Here is a 24432-nt window from a genome sequence, read left to right as displayed (position 1 = left end):
TCTGTCTCTCAGCTTGTCCAGGAATGCAGGTGTAAAGTGTGTCCTTTAGGGGTGGCTCAAAATGCCAAGTGATCACAGACCATAGTGCATCATTCTGTAGTCCTTGGTATGCCCATATTTGGTATTCTGGATGTAACCAGATTTTTTTAATAACTAGAATGAATGTTTTTTTTTTTCTGAACAAAAAATAAATATTTTTAGAAGCCTGTTTGTTATATTCTGTGTATATTTTCCTCTTAAAAATCACTGGATTCTCTAAATGACGAAATTGCTTCAATTTAATTATTTGTAATTTAATAACTCCTTACATAACTAACCATGCAATTGTGCTTTTAAGTGAAATATTATAAATAAATAAGGTTCAGAGTGGTCCAGCGCTGCCAATATGATTGGGAGATCGCTGGTTTGAATCCCGATTATGTAGCTTGCCATCAGCTGCCGGAGCCCTGAGAGAGCACAATTGACTATGCTCTCTCTGGGTGGGTAGATGGCGAGCTTTCCCTTCATCACTCCAAAGGGTGGTGAGCTGATGTATCGAAACTGAGTCGCTGCACTTTCCTCCAAACGCGTTGGTTACTCGGCAATGCTGCATCAGAATTAGTATTTTCTGCTCCAGAGTTCCCCTTACATTTCTGGAGTGTAATTCATTTGTATTCCACTGCCATAAAAAAACATATTCTGATATGTTGCTATAGACATCTACAAAGTTACACAGAGCAGTAGCAGCACTGCAGGGATAAAGTGATAAAAATATATATGTTATTCTTTCGATGAGTCAGTGGAGCATCAAAGTGATACTGGAGCTGTTACTTTAAGGTGAAAACGCTATATAATGTTTCTTTAAACAATATTACACATGCTCCAAGAGGATAACACAACAAGCAATATCCAGAGACGAGCTGCAGTAAATTAAGTAATAACAGCAGTAAATCTACAGGGGTGTGACAGGCTATCTAAGAAGGGCAAGGAAATGACCAGTAGCCAAGGAGGGGCAGGAAACGTGATGGACTCTCTCACACACGCCACGACTGCTGTGTTTATATTTAGACAAAACTTTGAATAAACGTTGCATTCTTGCATTATTTTGGGAAGAATGCAGAATGGAAAGGAAAGGTTGTTGTTAGACAAGAATCCACGTAGACAGGAGGCTGGATATGCGTCAATTACAGGAATAGGAAAAAAACAGGCCACCCAGCAAGTGTAGCTTCCCAAAACACTATACGCTACTGAAATCTGATATGACTGAAATTAAGTAATTTAAATTAATATTTATTTTTTCTAAAATAAATATTACTAAAAATAGTAGTAGTAGAGAGTTATTCAATTAAATTTAATATGGACAATATTTCAAACTGACTGTGGTTAAGTTATACATTTTATACATTAACTTCATAATTCAAGTAAATCAGTGTAACAAAACTTCAAGAATTTCAGGAATTAATTTTTTTTATTACTTTGTAAGACAATCAAAAGACTGAATATACTAATCTTCTATGATATTTCTATATTTAAAATAAATAAATTAATATTTAATATTTCTACTATTTAAGAAACACAGTTTCTTAATCCGTCAGTAATTATTTATCACTGGGCATTTCTATAAGACATGGTTGCAGACGTTTTACACAAGGAACCCATTTTGAGCAATTCTTGACAAATATATTGATATGTAAATGCAGTTTATTAATATTTTTTTCATTAATAGATATATATTTTGTTTACTAAATCTATCCAGTTGCCTTGCAGGTTTTGGAAGGTATCAGTTTTTAAAGTTTTAAACTGTAATCTGTCTATTCCATTATGTAGCTTTCCAGTGAAATATTGAGATATTATAGTGTAACCTCGCTATTTTTCTTTATGTAGAGTCGGCTAAATAACGCTTTTGATCTATTGGATCAGTGTATAAAGATACTTATAACGGTTAAAGTTATACAAATATGTATCTGGTTCTTATCAGTTCTAATTTCCCAGATATAAAAAAGTAAATTTTACACATTTTGGAACTCCAGAAACATTTTATTAGTGGTTATTTCAGGGATTAATTATTATAAGTAAAATACAGGGAAAAGTATAAATCATAAAAAGGTCATACCTTGTGCTTGGACACAGATCCTAAAGAGTTGTTACCCAGGTTCTCTTTGTCAGGCATTCCTATTAAAAGTCAACAGAAAGCAAAATGTTCTTTGTAAAAAATGTGAATACAGAATATTTACACATGCACGCACACATACACACACACACACTTCTCTCTTATTAACACAACCTGTCAAGTGCAGTCGACTAAATAATAAATCATTATATCAGCGTAAAGGACAGCTCCTAAATGCAGGGCGAGAGAGAGTGGGCTGCTGGGAGTTTGTGGCGAGGCTGTGTTAGGATGTGTAAGGGGGTGTGTAATCTGTCCCGGCAGGTCCTGAGGGAGGTCAGGAAGAGAGGCTTGGTCATCACTTAAGGTTACAGCAGTAAGCTCCTCTCCTTCAGGACAAACAGCCCATTTAGAGCATCCGGTCCAGTAATACTCTAATCTTATCCAATGCACATCCTCTCTCTCAGCCCAGACACGGCTCTTTATGTCTCTTTATGAAACACACTGTTAAAAGTCTTCTAGCTTTAAATAATGTGTTGAAAAAAACTGTGCCCAAAATAATGCAGTCTTCCTGCTTTAACTCTGATAACCTTAGCACTCAGACGGAAATATGCTCCCATTTACCAACAGTACAGTCCATTCAGTCATGTTAAGCTTTGTTTTTAGCTTTTCAAGGCTCCAGGGTTGCTTTGAGAATACGTTTGGGGCTACTGTTTTGCTGTAGGATGTGTTGGAAGTGCTGACCACTTAATTTGACACCCTCGCCACCATGTTTTACAGATGAGGAAATGGTCTGATCTAAACTTTTTTTTTTGTATTTAAGCACACTCTAACCTTGTAACTATTCTGTTCTATAAAAGAATATGCACCTATTTTCATATTGAAATGTAATATCTGCATTTCTGTTCATAAATTTTACGCTGGAAATACTCAATGGCAAATCTGCCTGCATCCATACTGACTCTTGAATGATGCTTTTGATATATCAGACAAGGCTATAAGGCTATTTACTATGATAAGACTGTGGTCTTCCATTGCCTACCAGTTAATTTATGGTTAGTAAACTCAATACATCCTGCAGTTGTTCTAAAAATATGTTTTTCTTGACTCTTATTGACATCACTGATCCTAATGTTGACAAAACATAGATAGTGACTAAAGATGTAGAATCTATATGCTTTGTGACCACATCAGTTGTAAAAAGCACTGTACAAATAAATTTGATTTGATTTGAGATGCTCAAAGTTATCTTATACCTGCTTTACTGAAGCAGTGAAACACATCTAAGCAAACACAAAAAACAGCTTGAAATGGATATGATTAAAAAATATAAAACCCTAAACCACTCTATATAAATATGAAAATATGCAATGCAAACATATGTAAACTGTGAGTACAAATTTCAAACTGTGGGGTAAGGGGGGGGGGGACACTGTCATTTTTAAGTTTAGAAATTAAAAATTCTTTGTGAGAAACAGTTCATATAAAACACATGCTGTAAGAAAAACGAGAGACTGGACTCACGGTCAGCACTGGGCCCACTCTCCATAACACCATAGGGAGGGGCCAGGAGACCAGCCATGCACTGACGATATTTCTGAAGAAAGAAACACACACAACAATAACAGATCAGACATTCAAGGCTGAACATCTTCCTCACACTGAGAGAGAAAGAATGGGTGACCATGACTGCACAGCCAAGCTTTCAATCAATCAATCAACAGTCTGTAAAACACATCTGGCAGAAACACATTTTCTCTTGGTTCAAAATTACATCAGTGGTCTTAGTTCAGTGCAAACACACGACATGTGGAAAAAACACACAATTAGAGCACATTACACACACACAGTCTTGTCTTTCTTATGTGTCCCAATTCACTACCTGGGGCAGCGGTTTGCACAGATCTGATTGGCTGAGGAGAGCATTTGGTAATCTTACACCACACGTGATTGGTCTGTGCGTTTACTGCGCCGTAAAACACACACTGCAGCGACGTGATGCGTTTTTTGAGGTATTTTCAACTTTATGCAAATGAGAAGCGACTTTTGCTGGCCGTTAGCCAATCAGCGCCACGCGAACAGGGTTTCAGCACCACACACCACAGGCTGAACAGGCTGAGTACAGCTTTTTCAGGCTTTTTTGTGCTTTAAGATCCCCTTTGTAAAATAATAGAGACAGAGGAGCAGTTGGTCCTGAACTGGATGTTTTAGCAGGGTTCACCGGCCGATGAAAAAGAACAGGGTCTGGTTCATACACAGCACTGAACTACACCTCCGCGCATTGTTGCTGGTGGCAGATAAACTGCTTTCTCTTTCAGGCGACACGCCCCAAAGCGGCGAGAGAAAGGCGGAGAAAGCGATTGGGAGCGATGCCACTTTAAATGAACACTGGCAAAATGAAATCCTTCTCTGTAGTTTATCGGTTTGGGTCCACACTGGACTTAAGAATCAAACTTGGCTCTCAACAACAGAACACCTGGAAACCAACACTTGCAAAGTCAGTTGACATTTGTCGCGAATCTATACTTTTTTAGAGACTAGCTAGACTGGGATCCCCACAGAGCAGCCTATTCTTAAGACTCCACTTTCACAGGCAGTGTGTGGGAGCATGGTTCCTGGTTCTCAGCACTGGTCTTGTCTTTAGGCAGGCAGTGTGTGGGTGTGTGGAGTGTTTGGATGTTGGTAGTGCTGGTCTAAAGCTTACAGGAGTAAAAGATGAGCAGATTGAGATGAAGCATCGGGATGATGGTATGTAGCACTAAAGTCCCTGACTGCTTGTAATCCTTTTAATCTGGACTGTCTGAGAATCCGACAGGATTAAATAGCATATCAAACCCCTATATACCAAATGCTGACCCTCACACACACACATACACACACACTCACACACACACAGACAGCATCATGAACTAAATATACAGAAGTGTGTTCACAATTTCCCGAGAGCTCCTCTTCTTTAGTGTATTTAACACCTACATCTGTATATTTGGCACGTGTGGCCTTGTATCAAAGCCTATTCAAATGTGCAGATGGAAGGGACTGGCAGATGGCTCAATGTTTAAAAAAAATAATACAATGCAGCTATCAGTAGCTTACAGCTGGAGTTAGTAGCAGCAGGGCGATGATGTAAGAGTCTTTACATTCATGAGCTTTACTGCACAAGCTTTAAGCAAAGGAGTAGAACTCGTATTAGTACATCACTACACAAAGACGCCACATGAAGTTGCAAACATAAAGACAAGGGTCAACAATGTTTGACAGGTAAAAAAGTAGCTAGATTTAAAGGGTTTTATGTGGATTCATGTACATTATTTATACAAGTCAGAATTACAGTATTTTTCTCACTAAAGCCTTTAATTTTTCTCAAAAATCAACAGTGCGCCTAATAATCCAGTGCACTTATGTATTAATTATTTGGTCAGGTTGTAAGGAGCAGTAAAGCCACTCCGCTGAAATACAGGAGTAATGAAATAAAGGAGTTTTGGTGAAGTTTCTCCAGCAATGAGGCTGGAGCAGTATTAGCATTAGCCGCTAACTGCACTAAGTGCTAGCTTTTTCGCCGTTCAGAGCTGAGTATATTAGACTGTAGCCTGCATGTTTATCATGTTAAAACAAGCTACGTGGGACAAACCACTAGCTGACAGCACCCTGGGTTACAGGAACACTCAGGTTTCCTCAGTATACCACTGTTGGGCAGCATTTACTGGCACTATATGCTGCGCCGTGCTAGTGGCAGCCGATTGCAGCAGCTCCGTCTTGTGAGACATTATCTTAACCTATATTAGGTTTTTCACTCTTTTTTTTGTATTTTTACTAAGCTGGTTAGTTTTCACTCTTTCATTACTTGTGATACTTTTTAATTATTGTTCTTTGCTCTTATTGTAACTGTGCTGCTGTAATAACTGACTTTCCCTCTGGGATTAATAAAGTTCTATCTAATCTAATCTAATCTAATCTAACCATGCTAAAATACTGGAAATCTAAGATAACTGTAAATAAACAGAAGCGCTTTACTCAACCAGATAAACAGATTTTTTAGTAGTTTTTTTGTTTTACTATAGGTATACCCAATACAGTAGATACAGTTAAACTAAAGCAGGACAATCAGTTTTTGATTACAGAAGAAGCAATAATTGATCAAAGACTTTGGACCATGGTGTAACATAGGAGTGTTAGATCAGGCCATTCAGCCCTGCAAGATGCGGGATGTGAATCACAGTCATGATTGGACCATATGTTTCTAGCCACTGGTCAGCTGATGAGAAAATCGCCATACATTTGTGAGGCAGAGGGCACTAGGACCAGGATTGAAACACCTGAATTACAAAATCTTTTCCATCACTCTTTTTTGCCATTTAGATTTAGCAATACTGTGATAATCTAGTCTTTTTGATATTAGGCTTTTTAAGATTTTATTTTATTTTTTTCTATTTTCTCAAATTTAGCTAGGTCAATTTTCCCACTCATTCAGTTAATATATTTCCCCTATTACTAGTGATGCCACAACACACGGAGGGTAAAGACTAGCGCATGCCTCCTCCGACACTTGTGAAGTGAGCCACCGCCTCTTTTCAAAATGCTGCTGATGCAGCAATGCTGAGTAGCATCACATCGCACATTTGGAGGAAAGCGCAGTGACACAGTTCCAATACATCAGCCCACAGACGCCTTGTGCTGATCGACATCGCCCGAGGAGTGGTGTGGGGAAAGAGTGCCATCTACCCACCCAGAGAGAGTAAGGCCAATTTGTGCTCTCTCAGGACTACGGCAGCTGATGACAAGCTAAATAGTCAGGATTTGAACCAACAATCTCCTGATCATAGTGGCAGCGCTTTAGACAGCTGGACCAATCAGCGGCTTTCCTTTTCAGTTTTTTTATGCACATTTTTACAATTCACAAAAACTTGGCTGGTGGAAAATGTATAATAATCAATGTTGGCAGGCTTTCAAGCTTCAACACATTGTCATTTGTTACATCATTATAATTACTGTCGAATAAATGAACTGAAAGGCAGCTCCTGTTCTGATGTAATATTTTAATTCCTGTGCAAGCGACTGGCACATTTGTAAATGCAGAGTACCATTTGCCCATTTGCCACCATGACCTGATCCATGTATTCAGCTGCGCCTCTCCGCGCCAGCGCTCATTAGCATTTCAGAGTATATACACTGCAGCCTTTCTGCAGCGATCATGATCAGAAGCGCTTAGAGAGACAAATCAGACATGTGTGAATATATCTGCTCTCCTCAACAAGCCATTCCACAGTTTTAGCAGGAAGGATTAATAGGCATGGTGGGTAATGAAATGCACTGCTGGGTCCATTAGTCAGTGCAGACACCTGGGATGTTACAGCAGGCTTTATGCTTCTCTCCCTCAGGGAACAGTGCTCTAATCTAGAGACAGAAAGTGAATGTATGTAAATGTGAGAGTGTGTGTGAGAGAGTGTGTGTGTTATAAGATGAGTTTTGATACATGATCAAAGCTTGAGGATAAAATCGGTTTGCAAAATCAGAAATCAGAAAAGAAGACGGTGGGTGGAACTGTACATGACTAAATTGGGAAAAAAAATATTTAAAATTTGTGGTATAATTACACACTGACATTCCAAAATGTGGGGCCCACTGCACTGAATGTGGATGTGATTTCTAGCCAGATGCCACAGATCACAATTATTACAACCCAATGCACTGTCCACTGTGGGTGTGCCATATCGTATCATATGCAATAACATAGCCAACATTTTTGAATATTGTACCCTGAAATATCGTGCCACTCAACCCTTATTATCCCATCAGGGTACTACATTTTTGCTGTTTTTAGCAAAAGAAAAATTCACACTGTTCTCATTTCCTATTATATATCTACTAGAGACAGATTATATCTGTCCATTATCATTTATTTTACTTTAAGTGTTGCCAAGTCATCTCCTGAGGTAAACGTTCATGATCGATCTACATACTGCTATCCCATGACTTTTGATATCTGCTATACATAATACTAGTGGAATATATATATAAAGAATTTGAATAATTTTATATATATTGTCGCTTTTATGGAGAATGAACCAATATATAATTATTAATACATAAATGCTAATTAAATAATTTAAAAGATAAACAAAATAATTATTAATACATAAATGCTAATTAAATAATTTAATAGATAAACAAAATAATTATTAATACATAAATGCTAATTAAATAATTTAATAGATAAACAAATAGACAAACAAACAAATAAATTCTGAAACATTTAAACAACCAAAATAAAGTTGATGCATGAAAATTTTCTTTTTCATGACAAAATGCACAATTTTTTTTATAATGCACTGGTGCATTTATTAAACAATTGAATAATTACTATTTTTTGACAAAATGTGCAGTTTGTCTTGCAGCATATTATTTTAAAGTTATAATAAAATGACCAATAGAAATGCTCCAATTCTAATGACTTAGAATAAAATACTTTTACATTGACTTCCAAGTTGAGAAGGTATTTAGGAGGCTTTTGTGTGACAATGACAAAAAAAAGCATTGCAAAACTTGGCAAAAATGAAAAGAATGCTTTGTTCCACCAAACAATGTTGTGCTAAAGACTCAAGTAGACAACAAATAAACATAATAAAAAAATAAATGTTAAATGTTACATTATATATAAGTGACATAGATATCTATACATTTCCACCAGAGCTTTTCCACCACTAACCCCAGCAATAATTATAAAAATAAATGCTGAATCAGCTTGTGCTTCTGAGCTCATGGCTGCGAATAGTTTTATATTTCAGGAGAGGAAATGAATCCCTGCAGCTGTAGATTAAATGTAATAATGCTACAGCCCATTAGTCCATTCACCTCAGCACTTACTCAGCCATTACAGCCCAGCTCATCAAATGGACCAATGAATCTTCTCCGCTCATAATCAAGCCTACCATCAGACAGCGGCTGCATCAAAATTTTGTTCTACGCACTAATACTAGAAGGTATATAATATATACTGATCTTTGCCGGGTTTGAGTAGTAACTCCCTTTTGGTTTTGCATTGCATTGTGGGAGAAAACTGTCCATTTTAACCACACTCAAAAGCTGACTGGTTCTGAGTATGTATTGATTATATTTGAGTATACTCATCTTTTAAACTTTTATACTACATACTACTACATATTTAAACAGTGGTTAGTGTTGGTAATTAGTACGCAATTAGGACGTACCCAGTGACTGTCCTTCACACCCACAATACTTTTTTAGACAGATCTCTACAGTTTATTCTATACTTCTACAGTCCTGTAGAACTTTCTAAGTGCAGGATCTTCCCCGCGGGGCTCCTGACCTGAACATGGCTGATGCAGCTCGTCAATGGAGCCTCACAGACACTAATGATTTCACTCCTGTCCAAACAAGAGCAGCTCCATGATAAATCACCCAGAACCCCTTGAGGTTTCAGAAGAGACCAATGATTGAAGAAGATATGACAGTGGGGGGTAAGCATACCATTATCCCAGACCCCAGACACACACTCGCACAGGTTTCACCCACAGACAGCCGTTATAATTATGTCATTCTGACTAAGTGGCGCTGTCAGTTAAAATGAGCATCCTCCTGTTTAGAGCAGTAATGAGTTTAAATTAGATTGTAATAGGGGTGCAGCCACAGTCAAAAAAGCACAAGCAAACACAACTTTAAAAGACTGTGTGGCACACAAACACATTCAGCTGATTTTCTCAAAGTAAAAAAATTATATTGTATCTACTATTTTAGCCATTGTTTTAAACATATAAGCAATTTAACCTAATTTTATACAGTAACTATGCCTTTAATATTGTAGATTTATTTACTGTTGTAAGGATGTAAAGCTATTTTAATATAGAAAAAAAACCTTGAAAATGACAAGACAAAGGTTAAGCGCCTATAACCAGAGAAAAAAGCAATTCATATGAAATTACAAATTATCTACAGAAAACACACATCTGCAAATTTTATTATTACTAAATTTGACATATTTGTGAAAAAGAGGCATACACACTTAAAATATCACCATATCACCAACCCACTCATGCCAATTTACACAGTTATCATTTTCCATTATATATCTACTAGAGAGATTATATCTGTCCAGTATCATTTATTTTACTTTAATCCTGAACATACAGAGATATTTGGAGTGCATTTTAGTATCATGACATTCTGTATCATTAACTTTTGTTTGAAAAAGTCTGAAAAATGTATTGTAATTTTTTTATATCTCAGTTAGGTGTGCCATATAGTATAGTATGCAATAATAAAATAAAATTTTAATTTTGTTGCAGTAGTGTATTCTTGATTTATTTTTTTTAATTCAGTGTTCTGTCATATCGCCAAGAGTATTGTAATCATGAAAATACCATGAAATATCGTGATATTATTTGACCATATCGCCCACCCCATAATTAAATGTAATGTATATATAATTGAATGTATGCACCCCTTTTAATGAATGTATTTAGCAACAGTGAAGTGCATAATTACACACATTGCTGACAAAGATATCAAAAATGCACACACACAGCTTGGCTAGTCCCTGCAGAAAAGTACTGCAGTAGAACAGGGCACTCTGGAACAGATAAACATCCACCTATTGGCACCATGCCTAAAGCCATAGATAGAGGGGTATTAACCCTCCAGCTTTGAACTGCAGAGCAGTGGAACTTTGTTCTCAACAATTTGTGTGTTCCATCCAATAGGCAGTAAATACAGTTAATTTTCATAGGTTATATTTTATATATTATTATAAATTAGCAAAATTATGTCCCAATACTTTTGTCCATATAAAGTATAAACACTTAAATCATGACACGCACTGTGTGAGATGGTGAGAGGATGTGGCACTCTCTGCTTCTGTTCAGTGACACAAGTCTGATTTGATCAGTGAAGTAATCAACCGTTCATTATAAGCGTAAATGCTGACAGAGTGTGGACCACTGCTTTCTTATGTAATGTACAGTCTCTCACTGCAGTTTCTGGAGTGTCAGTAATCCCAGAGACAAGTGAAGGGCTGGGGAGGACTACATGCAAAGTGTTCAGAGCACAATAAACGCTTGATTTGATTCAGGCAAAGAGTTGCAGTGATTATGGTTCATTTTAATTGATCCAAAGGCCTACTGGAACAATAGCTGGTTGATTTGAATCAGTGTGTATTGTAAACTCCTCGGAAAATCCTCAAAACTGTCTGAAATAGAAAGAGCACCAGATTAGGGTTGTCATGATACCAGAATTAGATTTTGGATACGAATACCAAGAGTTTTAACCAAATCCTTGATATTAAACTATCAAGGCATATTTTAAGGAACTGGGTCTTTACTATTTTAATCCACATCCTGTTTCACTGCTTTGTTTTAACCACAATATTCAGAGCAGCATCTTGTGTCCACAAGGCACCATTAAGGAACATTAGTCTAGTTAAAGTGTGCAGTGTTTAACTATTTAACAGTTGTAATAAAGGTTGAAGCAGGCTACAGATGCAGATATTTTATATGGGCAGGTAAGGCAGAGATCAAGAAGCAGAGAGGCAGGTACAATAGTAAAATCCATAATCCATAGTCTAAATATAAAGTCAAATGCTCAAAACTCAGATTTGCAACAATAAAATGTGTCTCATGATGGGCCTCAGGTGAGAGTCAAAGCCTATCCACAGCACACTGAAGCACCTATTCAGTGTATGTTCATTCCCCACTTCACTATTTGCTTTAGTATGGGTATAATCACTATTAATTACTCTAATCCTGATATATAAGCTGTAGCTGACCATAGTGCGGTGCGGGCATTGGTGAATGGATCGATCCAATGGATTGGCCTAATTACCCAATACCAGATCCAGTTAATTTTGTTAATATCAGAACAGATATCTGCTCCTAGTATTGGATGATTGAATCCCTACATCCCTACAGCCAAAATCAATCACTTACTTACTATTTACACATCAATGAACAATAGAAATTAGAATAAATACATGATATGGTACATTGCAGCAATTCCTGCATTATATAAACAGATTACATGAAGGTTTCTATTTTCTGTTTGGCATTCATTACAATGTTTATCCCAAATCTGCTGCCCTGTACACTATCTGAACTCTAAATGTAAGGAAATCAATATGACTCTCAGTATGCAGTAACTGAATTCTGCTTTAGACATATTTTTCTCTTTAGATGAAGGATATCCACATGGCAGATATTATACTGTGGGTAAGTAATTTTATATGACCACAAATTGATTTTTGACAAAGATCAATCCTCTGGATCTAAAAGGCTCATTAGTAAATCTGAAGGGGCGGGTTCTCCTTAAATTATGTTATTTGCTCTCTGTTTGTTTCTACTTACAAAGTTTATAATCCCCTCAATACTGCTGGCTTAGGAGGTCATCATTCAGTGTCACTTAAATGGGTTATCTTGCTATTGGTTGCTGTCTGGGTGATGTGCTGATTCCTCGAGGGAGAAGAACACCAAATACTGGGACTCAAAGCAAAAGAAAGCAGAGCAGAGCAAAAGAATGACTGACTGTTACACGTTACGCTACAACATGTTAGTACCTATCTGTAATAAAAATCACAGATACAGCTTTGGAGAAAATTAAAAGACCACTTCAGTTTCTGAATCAGTTTATCTGATTTTGCTATTTAAAGATATATGTTTGAGTAAAATTAACTTTGAACTACGGACAACATTTCTCCCAAATTGGCAATAGAAATATAGTCATTTATAGAGCAAAATATAGAGCATTTCAGAGAAAAGAAAAGAAGGTTATATTCATAAAGTTTTAAGAGTTCAGAAATCAATATTTGGTGGAATAACCCTGTTTTTTAATAAAAGTTTTCATGAATCTTGGCATGTTCTCGACTAGTCTTACACACTGCTTTTGGATAACTTTATGCCACTCCTGGTGCAAAAATACAAGCAGTTCAGCTTGGTTTGATGGCTTGTGATCATCCATCTTCTTCTTGATTATATTCCAGAGGTTTTCAATTTGGCAAAATCAAAGAAACTCATAATTTTTAAGTAATCTCTTATATTTTCCAGAACTTTATGTATAATAGGTAAATGTTAAAGTAAATTAGTGCCTTAAATAAAATGTACTATTATTGTTTACTATTTTCACTACTTACACTAAATGTGCATTGTGGCAGCACAAACTGCTAAAAAAAAAACTTGTTGCGGTCCAAAACCATCTTTTTAAAAATAAGTATATTTGGCTTTGTATGAAGGGTCAAATAAGCACATTGATGCCATTCTTAGAATATCTGTCATAGGATTGAAAGATAAACCACCTTGTTTCATTATCACTATATTAATTTTTACAATGAACACAGTGAAATAACCAATTACTTTGTTTATAACAGCAAGCTTAATGTGTTAATTGTGTTACATTGCCCACTGTGTTTCCATGAAATAATAAGGCTGGAGGCAGAGTGAGGTAGATGTCCACAGTATACACACAAACTTCTTAACCTTTAGCAAATGATTGCAGCCAAGCCAAGTGCCAAAAAAATGTGGGTAGCATCATTAATTTTTGTTATTTTTTTATTTATCTATCATGTTTCACATCAATATCTGGATATCCAACAGTGTTATCGCACACAAAAAATAAAATGTTTTGTCCATATCATATAGCCCAATCTTGTCCTACTACTACTGAGAACATCCTAAACTGAGACTGCTAATTGAAATGCAGTATAACTGAAGCATTTGTAATGAAATGAATCAAAAGTCTGCACAGACGGACAGAATCAGCTTGAATAAAAAAAACACACAGCATACAAGAAAAACATAAAATTTAAGAACAGAGTTCTGCGTCTCCATGACAACCCGAGCCCTCACTGTGCTCCAGCATAGCACTGAATCCTTCCAGGTCCCGCTTAGAGCCGTCACTTTCCCCAGAGTGAGAAAGAGTCTTTAACACCTGCACTCAGCATGACAATCCACCCTGCATCAATAACACCCTCACGACACACCTGTGACCCCGCACAGGGTGGGCTGCATTTTAAACTCGCGTCTCAATATATTCTCCACTGTGCTGGTCAGACAGCTGTAAACAAACCCCCGTCCACTCTGACTGACCCTCACCTGTATCTCAGGGAATTTCAGGTGAATAGATAATGCTGAGTCTATGTCATTATGGTCCTAGCTGAAGGGTGGGGCTATCAGTTTGACTCAGAATCATACATTTTATTCATACGTTTGTTTCATATGTTTGGCACATATTCTAGCATGTTCATGTTTTACATAAATTATTGTGTACAATTGTTCTCATACTGGAGGCATGAGATGCTTATCTAAACAATAGTACAATTATTGTTCAAAAAAATCTTCATATTTTCCTACTTTCTACAATTGTCCTGGAATTGTCCTGAAAAAACAGATGTTAATCTCAGTGGAAATCTGGTTAAATAAAAAAATAAAAAAATAACTAATTAAAAATCTTGTAGACATCAAAACAATTAAGTGACAGTACTAAACTAAAGTATAAAACATGTTCTTATCTGTTTAACACTTTTTGTTCATAAAATAGTCCCACATGTGTTCCTGTAAAGCTTTAATGCTTTCAATATTAAACTTGCAATGTAAAAAAAAGAAAGAAAACATGACATTTATATATATATATATAAATATCCCTATAATAACTTCATCTACTTGCAATTTTTTTTTAGTTTTTAATAGTAAAAATTGCATGATTTCCTGCAAACTTTCCAGGCTAAATCTAAACTTTTCCAGTGAATTTCACGAACAGTATATTCCAATATCTATTTTTATTATATCAGCTCTAATAGAGCATGCTTATTACCATGCTTTTATAATGTCAAAATGTGAAATGGGTCCCCGGCACACCTGAGAAATAGGACTGTATAACTTCAAGTGCCCCACTTGGGACAGAGGGACATCTGTCTGCAGATGGCTCGTTTCTATTCCAGAAGTGTTTCCAAAAGTGCTTCAACATGCAATTCTGATCTATTGATGTTGAACTGTAACCTTTTATCCAAATTGTTTTATACAAATAAATAGGCAGATAAATAACTTGGACAACATGTATTAAAATTGAGTTTTTTTTAGCCTGTAAAGTTGTCATTTTAGATACATAAGGGTTTTGTGTGAAAGTAACAATATACACAACTATTACATTTTTATGTGTATTTTAAAAGTGATTAAATTTGTAAGAGAGAGATCATTTTAACATTGTGCTAAAAATCAGAAAACTGAAAAGGAGGCAGCGTTTTATTCGCTGCCTTTCATGGAAACCAATGGCAATGATAAACTCTGGCTGTTTGGAGTACAGTGAAGAGTGAGAGATACAGTACTTTAGAGGTTATACTGTAAAAACAAATTAAAGTGAAGATTTATTATTCCATTATAAAATCATGTCCTGTATCAACATTTTCCTTAAGCAATATTGTTTTGTCATGTATCCCAGATTTCCATAAACTCAGATTTTAAGAATATGATGCTGTATGTTTGTCCTCCAACATTTTTCACAAAAAAATTACTAAACGTTAAAATTAAGGTGATTTTAATTACGAGAGTAATGTGATGCAGCCCTATGCACAGAGTTTTAGGAATTAAGGGTTTCTATATGGGCTTCAATATGTACAGAAGAAAGACAGACATTTTAACACATACCCACACACAAACCCAAAATAATAGCACAAACTGAACCTTGGATAATTCCCAAAACCTTCAAATAACAGTCCCTCTTTATTTTAAACACACATACACTGACCATTATTTCATTCCCGGCTGGAGGACATCTGGCTCCTGTATACATACACATCTCTTCACTGTGCTCCACTGCACTTTAGTCAACTGAATTATTCACCCAGATTACATAATACACACACTCTCACTCACTCTTTCACTCTCACACCGACTCCTGTGCTCTCCCCCACATGTAGGTTATGTAGGTAGTAAAGGAAACACACACACACACACACACCCACACCCTCCCACAGACACACACAGAGATTCTCTTTTTTTCCTATATTTACTAGGCGTGTAAAAAATATTAAGATACCACAGAACCACAATATCAAAATCAACTTGAGTTTCAACAACACACATTTTTTAATTAACCTTCTGAACCCTATATTTATTATTTTGTTATAAATTCTGAGCATTGCAGAATTGCAGAGCATACTAATGATTTGGTAATAGTTTAACATATTTGTATTGTCTGATGTTTCTGTCTTATTCTGTTGTACATGTGTGTTTGTGTTTTTGAGTGTTTTTGCCTCTTACAAGCTTATATTATAAATAAGAAAGTGGTCTTAATGATTTGGCTTAAGATTAAAAAAGATTAAAAGATTTTAAAAAATATTTAAAAAGTAATAAAAACATAAATAAATATTTTGTGGAGCCCCACAGGGTTCTATATTAGGATCTATAAAACTGGCGTTAATTATGAGAATAACACAGTAATGATGATGAACAACAAAAGTCTAGAAATAGACCTAAAGTTTACATAGTTAATAATGTACTTTATATTCAAACATTTGTGTCAGATGATAGTTAATTTTGTGTTGTGTTTAAACCCCAAACACAAGATAACAGCGATACACACTAAACTGCCAAAAGTCATGGGACAGGAATTAGCATCATGTTACATGATTTTTGTCAAGTCCAAAACAAGTTACAGAATGCCTGCATTGAATGTGGATGTGATTTCTGGGAGTCACCTCTGCTTAGAATTTAGCTCAAGACCAGTTTGCACAGACAGTTTTAGCCAGATGCTGCCTCTCACAATCATTAACCCCTACTGCACTGTCCACTGTGGGTGGTAATTGCTTCTCATATATATTCCTGGAACACACGTGACACTGTGTATATATAAATGATATATAAATAAATGATTATTGTTAATCGCTGTCTTGGCATTAGCATGCTCTGTAACCTCACAAGATAAGACCTCACAACTTTTACCAGTGTTCCCAAACCGTCCCTATAGGTAACACTTAATGAAGTTACATACAGCAAACTTTTGTATACAGTGCCTATAATTACGTGTTTTTTATTTTTATACAGGGATAGTTTTCATAAAGTTTAAGTGAATTAAAAAATCGCAATACATCGCCCTACTTCAATATCTCAATATATCACGATATATTATTAAATCATAACTTACTGTATTGTGATGTATATAGTATCACTAGGCTTTTGCCAGTACACAGCCCTAATATATATATATATACACACACATAAACACACACACAGAGCAAACACAGGCAGGGAATCCCTGAGTATCAACTTCCAGTTCAGGCAAACATCTCATTACTTGCAGTGACATAGAATTCTATACAAATTCTATACAAGCAGATCAAAGGGCTACAGTGACTAAGCACACTCACCTCAGACAACCCTGAGAAAGAGGTACAGAGAGATAAAGAAAGAGAGAGAGAGAATAGAAAACTTACCTACAGTAGATTATGACCCATGAGGGGGTTTTAAGCAGTCAGTGTTTCTCTCTTTCTCTCTCTCTCTCTCTCTCTCTCGCTCACTCTCGGTCTCTCTCGGTCTCTCTCTGCACGCCTCCCTGCTACCAGTCTGTATAACACACTACTGAACCTGCACCTTCCCCTGCACTGAGGCGTGTGTGTCTGTATGTGTGTGTTTGTCTGAGGAAGCTCCTGAGAGTGGATGTGTGTCAGACGAACGCTCGTGGGTGTGTGTGTGTGTGTGTGTGTGTGTGTGTGTGTGTGTGCGAGATGGCGCTACGGGGTCCTAATGAGTACTAGCAGGCTGCAGCGTGTGTGCATGCGTGTGTGTGTCAGCCTGTGTGTGCGTGTGTGTGTGTGTGTGTGTGTGTGTGTGTGTGTGTGTGTTTGCATGCGTGCATGTGTGTAGCATGGTCTTGCTCAGTGCTGGAGAGAATGAATACCCATCAGAGCATGATGATGATGATGATGATTGGAGTACTCTAATCGCCTAGCAACCACTCTATACTCTCAGGGAGGGGTCATCTGCTGGTCCAGCCCCCTACCCACCACTCTCCTCCCTTCACAAACAACAACACACACACACACAACACTCAGACAGTGTTCAATTAGGCCATTTTATTAATAGATTTGAGGTTGTGGTGCTGCACTGTTGATGTTTTTGGTCTCCATGTATTCAGGTCTATTCCTATAACTTTGTTCAATCTATATATAATTTAACCTCAATCATGTAACATAGTAAAACCTGATGAGTTAAGTGAACTTCAATATACTGTAATTCTACCTCCATTATTTAAATGCAGCAGCTAGTGTAACCTCTTCCTATATTGTCATATATTTATATCCCCACAAAATGTATTTTTTAAAACGTTACTCAGCTCTATTCAAAAAGGTGTGGTTATTGTAAAAGGGCTGGGTTACACCTAGCCCTGTTGGTGGGACCAATGACTGTATGGATGGGACCATAGACTGTGTATAGGTCTGTGGAGGCAGCCCTTAGGGGCGGGGTTGTGTAAATGAGTAGGCTGTCTCTCCACAGTGTTTCTCTCTCCTCTGGTCTCTACTGCGCAGACTCGGGTTTCAGGATCGCCAACATGGCAGAAGATTTTGTCTTCATTTTCATTGAATGAATGTGAACGGCGACACGGCGTCCATCTTTTTTACAGTCTCTGAGTTAACATTATTCAAACAGTGGTCTTTAGTTTATCCAGGACTGGAAGCTGATTTCAAGGTCCAGATTTTAAATCTGTCTGAACCTAGAAATAAGAAAATTTAATAAAAATGTAAGGGAAGGTTTCTGGAGAATGACTGCTCACCGATGATGTGTAAAAGGAGGAAGAACACTCCCAGTATGCAAATATGTGTTCTCAGGAGCCAATGGAAAATGTGTTTTCTTTTCAAGGTTGCCCAAACACACGATACAGAACATTTTAATTAATTCACCTTAATTCAAAATATGGTAAAAGTTGTTTTCACTGATTTTATATGGGAAAATTGACGACTGATTTTTGAGTTTAGTGTGACTTATATTTAGAAAAAAATGATTTGATTTGATATTTTATTAACCTAAATACCATATTTTTTGCACGATAAGGCGCACTTTAATCCTTTAATTTTCCCAAAAATCGTCAGTGCTCCATAATCTGGTTCACCTTATGTATGAATTTTACTAGTCAGGTTATAAGGAGCAGTAAAGCCCCTCCACTGAAGTACAGCTTCATACAGAAGTTTCAGTTTAGTTCTCCAGCAGTAATGGTATTAGCCACTAACCACACTACGTGCTAACTCTTTGGCCTGCTGCTAACCCCAGCTAGCACTGCTGGTGCAGCTTTAGTGGAAATCTGGAAATCTAAGCTTACTGTAAACAAACTGAAGCACTTTACTCACCCAAATAAACAGTTTTCAGGAGAAAAATCTGTGTAGATTAACATCCAGCACTTGGTGGATTTATTTGAATCATCTGAAATTTTGTATTTTTTTTTTTTTTAAGAATTACAGTTTGTTTATTTAACTTAGCTTAGCTTTACAGGTCTCGCCACCTAGTGGCGATTTTATAGACCATAAAATAGGCGTTTATTGATAGTGTGCCTTATAATCCAGTGTGATGTATAGTGCGAAAAATACAGTAATTAAATAAGTAGAGCAGATAGAATACAATGAAGGATTAGGCCTGTAACATTTAGTATGAGCCAGCACTTTCACCACTTACACAAGCACACTAACAGACACACATCACGTGTAACAGCTGACCTCTATATGCTGAAGCAGGTAAGAGCCCTCTTAATAATTTATAGTGTTAGGTTGCTTTTCATGCTGAACATAAAGATGTGAGTGTTTTACAGAGCAGATTCATAATTAATACATCTGAGGCCAAGATTAGAGCGGTTAGAGCTGATGTGGGGCTGTGTTTATTTGCGATGCACTTATACAGGATTTTTTTATGTACACATCTACCGAAATGAGACATATATAAAAAGTATATTTTAAAAATGGGTGTTTTTTTTAACCCAAAAATGACGTTGCAGAATGACTAAAACATCAGGATGCAGTCAAATTAAAGGTTCAATGAGCTTTCCATAGTAAGCTAACAGAACAAGAATTACCGTATTTTTCACACTTAAAAAACCCTTCATTTTCCCAAAAATTGTCAGTGTGCCTTATAATCCAGTGCACCTTATGTATGTATAATACTAGTCAGGTAAGAAGCAGTAAAACGACTCCACTGAAGAACAGCGTTATACAGGAGTTTCAGTTTAGGTTGAAACAGTATTAGCATTATCCGCTAACTGCGCTAAGCGCTAGCTGTTTTGCCATTCAATTTTGAGTTTATCGGCCTGTAGCCTTTCTTACTAGTGTCGCATAGTGTGCCTTAAAATCTGGTGCATCTTAAGTATGAAAAAAAAGACGTTTAATAATAGTAATTAAATATAGCAATTATTTTAAGTAGCATTTACAAAATTCAAAATGTTTAAAGTTTGCATGTTTTTTAGAAGTTGACCTTTTTTAGTTATGCCAGGGTTTGAGGTTCACAATATGTTATTTTTCAAGCTCTTATTATTTAACTATGCCAAGATGAATATAGCTTTTCATTCTATAAAACTCTATAGAGAAAATGTGTCCCTTACATTACTGTATGCTTATACACAACCTGTTTTTTTTATAAGATCTAGTAAAATTCCATTGTGATCAAATCACTGAAAACAGCTCTATTGATATCAGAGATATCTAGGGAATATTTACTAGGAATATTTCATACTCTATAGGAGAATGTTATTTAAATTTTTATATCTTTTATAACTTGAATGTATGTAATCTACATTGAGTAATACTATAAGCAAATTTTGAATGTAAATAATCTACACTGCTAAACAGCATCAGTACAGAAGTGTCAACTAGGGCTAAGTTTCTGTGACTACGTATTTGCACCATTAATTTGATCTTCATGAAGATTAATAGCAAGAAGAAACCATTAGCAGTTATGAGACGCTATAAAGTCTTTTTTTAAAAACAAGGGTTTTATTTACAAATATTTTATACATTTTTGTGCACTTAAAATAAGGTAATACAATTATTTAAATTATTATTATTATACTTATATCATGATATCAGAGGCATAATGTAGTCATAGAATTACAATTACATTGTTAATCAAAGTAAATTCTGCCATGAATGTAGTTATTGTGACAGTTCCATTTGCTATTACAGTGCCTGGAAAAAAAAATGCCACCTGGATTTAAGTAAGTAAATGAAGTGGGTTTGATGCTGCAGTTGGTCTGCAGGTTTAGGTTCAGCAACAGTATGTGCTGAAAGAATGAGGTCAGCTGACTACCTGAATATACTAAATATAGACCAGGTTATTCCATCAATGGATTTTTTCTTCCCTGATGATACAGGCATTTTTTTTGGCCAGGCTGTGTATATTATTATTATTATACTACCAGTATAAAATTGCAGTATTACTGTTTATCGCAAATATTTTTATACATTATACTTTAGTTCACTATGTTGTGCATTAATAACTGTTATGTTACTGATATGCTGGTGCTTCAGATGATGTGAGTTCAAAACACATTAATACTACATGACATTTCAGCTTCCTGTCTGCAAATCTGCCTTTTGTCTGGTTAAACTTTAATGTGTAGGGATCCCATAGCATTTTAAAAGAAGAAAACTAAACAAACAATCCAAACCAAACAAGTCTTTCTGAGATTTGCTCATGATAGAGTACCCACGCTGAGGAAGCACAGGGTCATTAACTGTATTAACGTACTGTAAATGTATCTGATCTTGTGATATATTAATGCAATTGAATAATGCTGATACTGATTGCTATCAAGTACCAAGCAGTTTATCAAGCACTACCATCAACCAGCAGTGATCATTTAATTAATTAAAAAATATATAAAAATAAGAGACCACATAAAAATGATACGATTCTTGGATTTTACCAAATTAAAAACCTCTGGAATATAATCAAGAGGAAGATGGATGATAACAAGCCATCAAACCAAGCTGAAGTGCTTGAAGTTTTGCATCAAGAGTAGCTCAAAGTTATTCAAAAGCAGTGTGTAAGACTGGTGGAGGAGAACATGCCAAGATCAATAAAACTTTGATTAAAAATCAGGGTTATTCTGCATCTTTTTGTTATTTCAGCCATTTCTAATTTTCTGCAAATAAATGCTCTAAATGACAATATTTTATTTGGAATTTGAGAGAAATGTTCTCTGTAGTTTACAGAATAAAACAACAATGCTCATTTCACTCAATATACATACAGCTTTAAACAGCAAATAGTGTCACAAAGCAGCTTCTTGCTTTCATAATGTTGCTTTGATTAGAAGCTTCTGAATTTTTTATTTGGTCCAAGCCAAAATAGTTTGTGTGAAAGGTGCCACAAAATATGGTCCAAAATTTGGTCTGACCAAACAAACTGGTCAAATGACTCAACCAGTCAAGAAGAAAAGCAAAGAGCAGAAGCTGAAAGGAGAATTGATGAGTGAGTATACTAAAAAATGAGATGTTAGCATGGGGCCTCTGCAGTGGACATGCTGTTCCTGCTGTTTGCATTAGAGCTGAGAGAGACAGAGAAAAAGAGAAGAAGAGAGAGAGAGAGAGAGAGAGAGAGAGAGAGAGAGAGAGAGAGATGGATTCTGCTGCAGACACAGGGCTCTGTTGGCCCATTTGCTTCCATTAATACCTCTCTCTGCCTGTATAAAGGCTTTATGTGCAACAGAGCCACGCAGCTTCAAAAGGAAAAGCTCTCCTTCAAAACCAACAGCATAATCACCAATCGGATGCCGCCAGCTTTGAAATAGAAATGAGTTATTTGACACACAAACAGGTGCTGCTACAGAGCCTCTTTCTTGGCGAGAGTATTGCTCCTGCATGTTTGTGAGTGTTGTATGCTCACATCAATCGTCAGTACACATTTAAAATTGAGAATACTTTACAGATCACACACATATTTGCCCGTACAAAATATAATCACACATAACATTCAAACCACAGGCCTAATATTGTATAGACTGCCAAATATATACAAAACCTACCAGCACAAAATGATCCACCTCGAGGACACATCATAACCCTATCACTCAAAACCAGGGATGTAGAGTAACAAAACAAAAGTAGAGCTACTTCACTACTGAACTTAGGTATTAAAATGCCGTATCTGGAGTATTATTTCTTCTCCTTCTTCCTCTTTTACTTCACTACATATTTTCAATAAGCTTAATACATTTATTTGCTGCATTGTTACTCACTACTAGGGGTGAGCGGTATGGTCCTAAAATAATATCATAATTTTTCATAAAATTCTCACAATAACGATACTCTTAGCAATATGACAAAACACTGATTTTTTTTTTTTTTCAAAAAATTCACTACTGCAACAAAATGAAGAAACAAAAATTATTGCATATAATATGATATGCCACACCCTAAACAGATATAAAAAATACAAGATTTTTAATCAGATTGTAACAGAAGTCAATGATCCATAATTTCATGATACTAAAATGCACTCCCAATATCTCCATATATCCAGGATTTAAGTAAAATGAATGATACTGGACAGATAGCTGTCTCTAGTAGATACATAATGGGAAATTATGAGTTCAGACATCAATGTTTGGAGGAATAATTCTGGTTTATAATCACAGATTCCATGCATCTTGCATGTTCTCCTCCACCAGTCTTACATACTGCTTTTAGATAATTTTATGCCACTCCTAGTGCAAAGATTCAAGCAGTTCAGCTTGGTTTGATGGTTTGTGATCATCCATCTTCCTCTTTATTATATTCCAGAGTTTTCAGTTTGGTAAAATCACAGAAATTTACCATTTTTTTAAGTGGTCACTTATTTTTTCCCGGAGCTGTATTAGAAAATAAAGGTGCAAGCCAAACTAGGTATCCTGATTTGGGCTGACACCCCCTCCAGTGGAAATGATATGTAATTTCTGATCCCAACTCTGTGACCAGCTATGTGTTCTGGCAATCATTTGTGAGAATCAGATATGTCTAGTATCTGTCTGGTAATAGCCTAGTATGTATAGCCCACCCTCTGCCAGGTGCTACTGTAAAGAAGTACTGAAATGTATTCAGTTAATTTCGGTGGTTTTAATGTTTTAAAAGCTCAATGGTGTGTACTGCTTGAAGGATACAGCAGAATTGTAGACTTACATAAGTGTGTGGAATGTGTGCACAGGTGTGAAAGAGGGTACATTATGAATCACTGTGGGCATTCATGTATATGAATGTGTGTGTGTGTGTGTGTGTGTGTGTGTGTGTACACATGTGGGGTCACAGGTGTCTGCAGGCAAGTTCCTGTCAAATGCTTTATAAAGCACAAGTTAACAAGCTGGATACTCTATTAGCACGCACACACACACACACACAC

General features: G+C 36.2%; 1 protein-coding gene across 1 annotated transcript in view; it reads right to left on the bottom strand.

Annotated features, from left to right (window-relative positions):
• The window catches only part of rapgef4a (Rap guanine nucleotide exchange factor 4a), a 155661-nt gene that overhangs the window by 27336 nt on the left and 103893 nt on the right, over nucleotides 1-24432 (bottom strand). Inside the window, exons 5-6 of the mRNA XM_049484906.1 lie at nucleotides 3611-3683; nucleotides 2093-2151 (exon numbers count right to left, since the gene is read on the bottom strand). Of these exons, the coding sequence (XP_049340863.1) occupies nucleotides 2093-2151; nucleotides 3611-3683 (132 nt within the window). The remainder of the gene's footprint in view (nucleotides 1-2092; nucleotides 2152-3610; nucleotides 3684-24432) is intronic.

Source organism: Astyanax mexicanus, chromosome 11 (assembly GCF_023375975.1).
Source record: "Astyanax mexicanus isolate ESR-SI-001 chromosome 11, AstMex3_surface, whole genome shotgun sequence".
NCBI classification, from domain to species: Eukaryota; Metazoa; Chordata; class Actinopteri; order Characiformes; family Acestrorhamphidae; genus Astyanax; species Astyanax mexicanus.
This window is presented reverse-complemented; position numbering and strand designations above follow the sequence as displayed.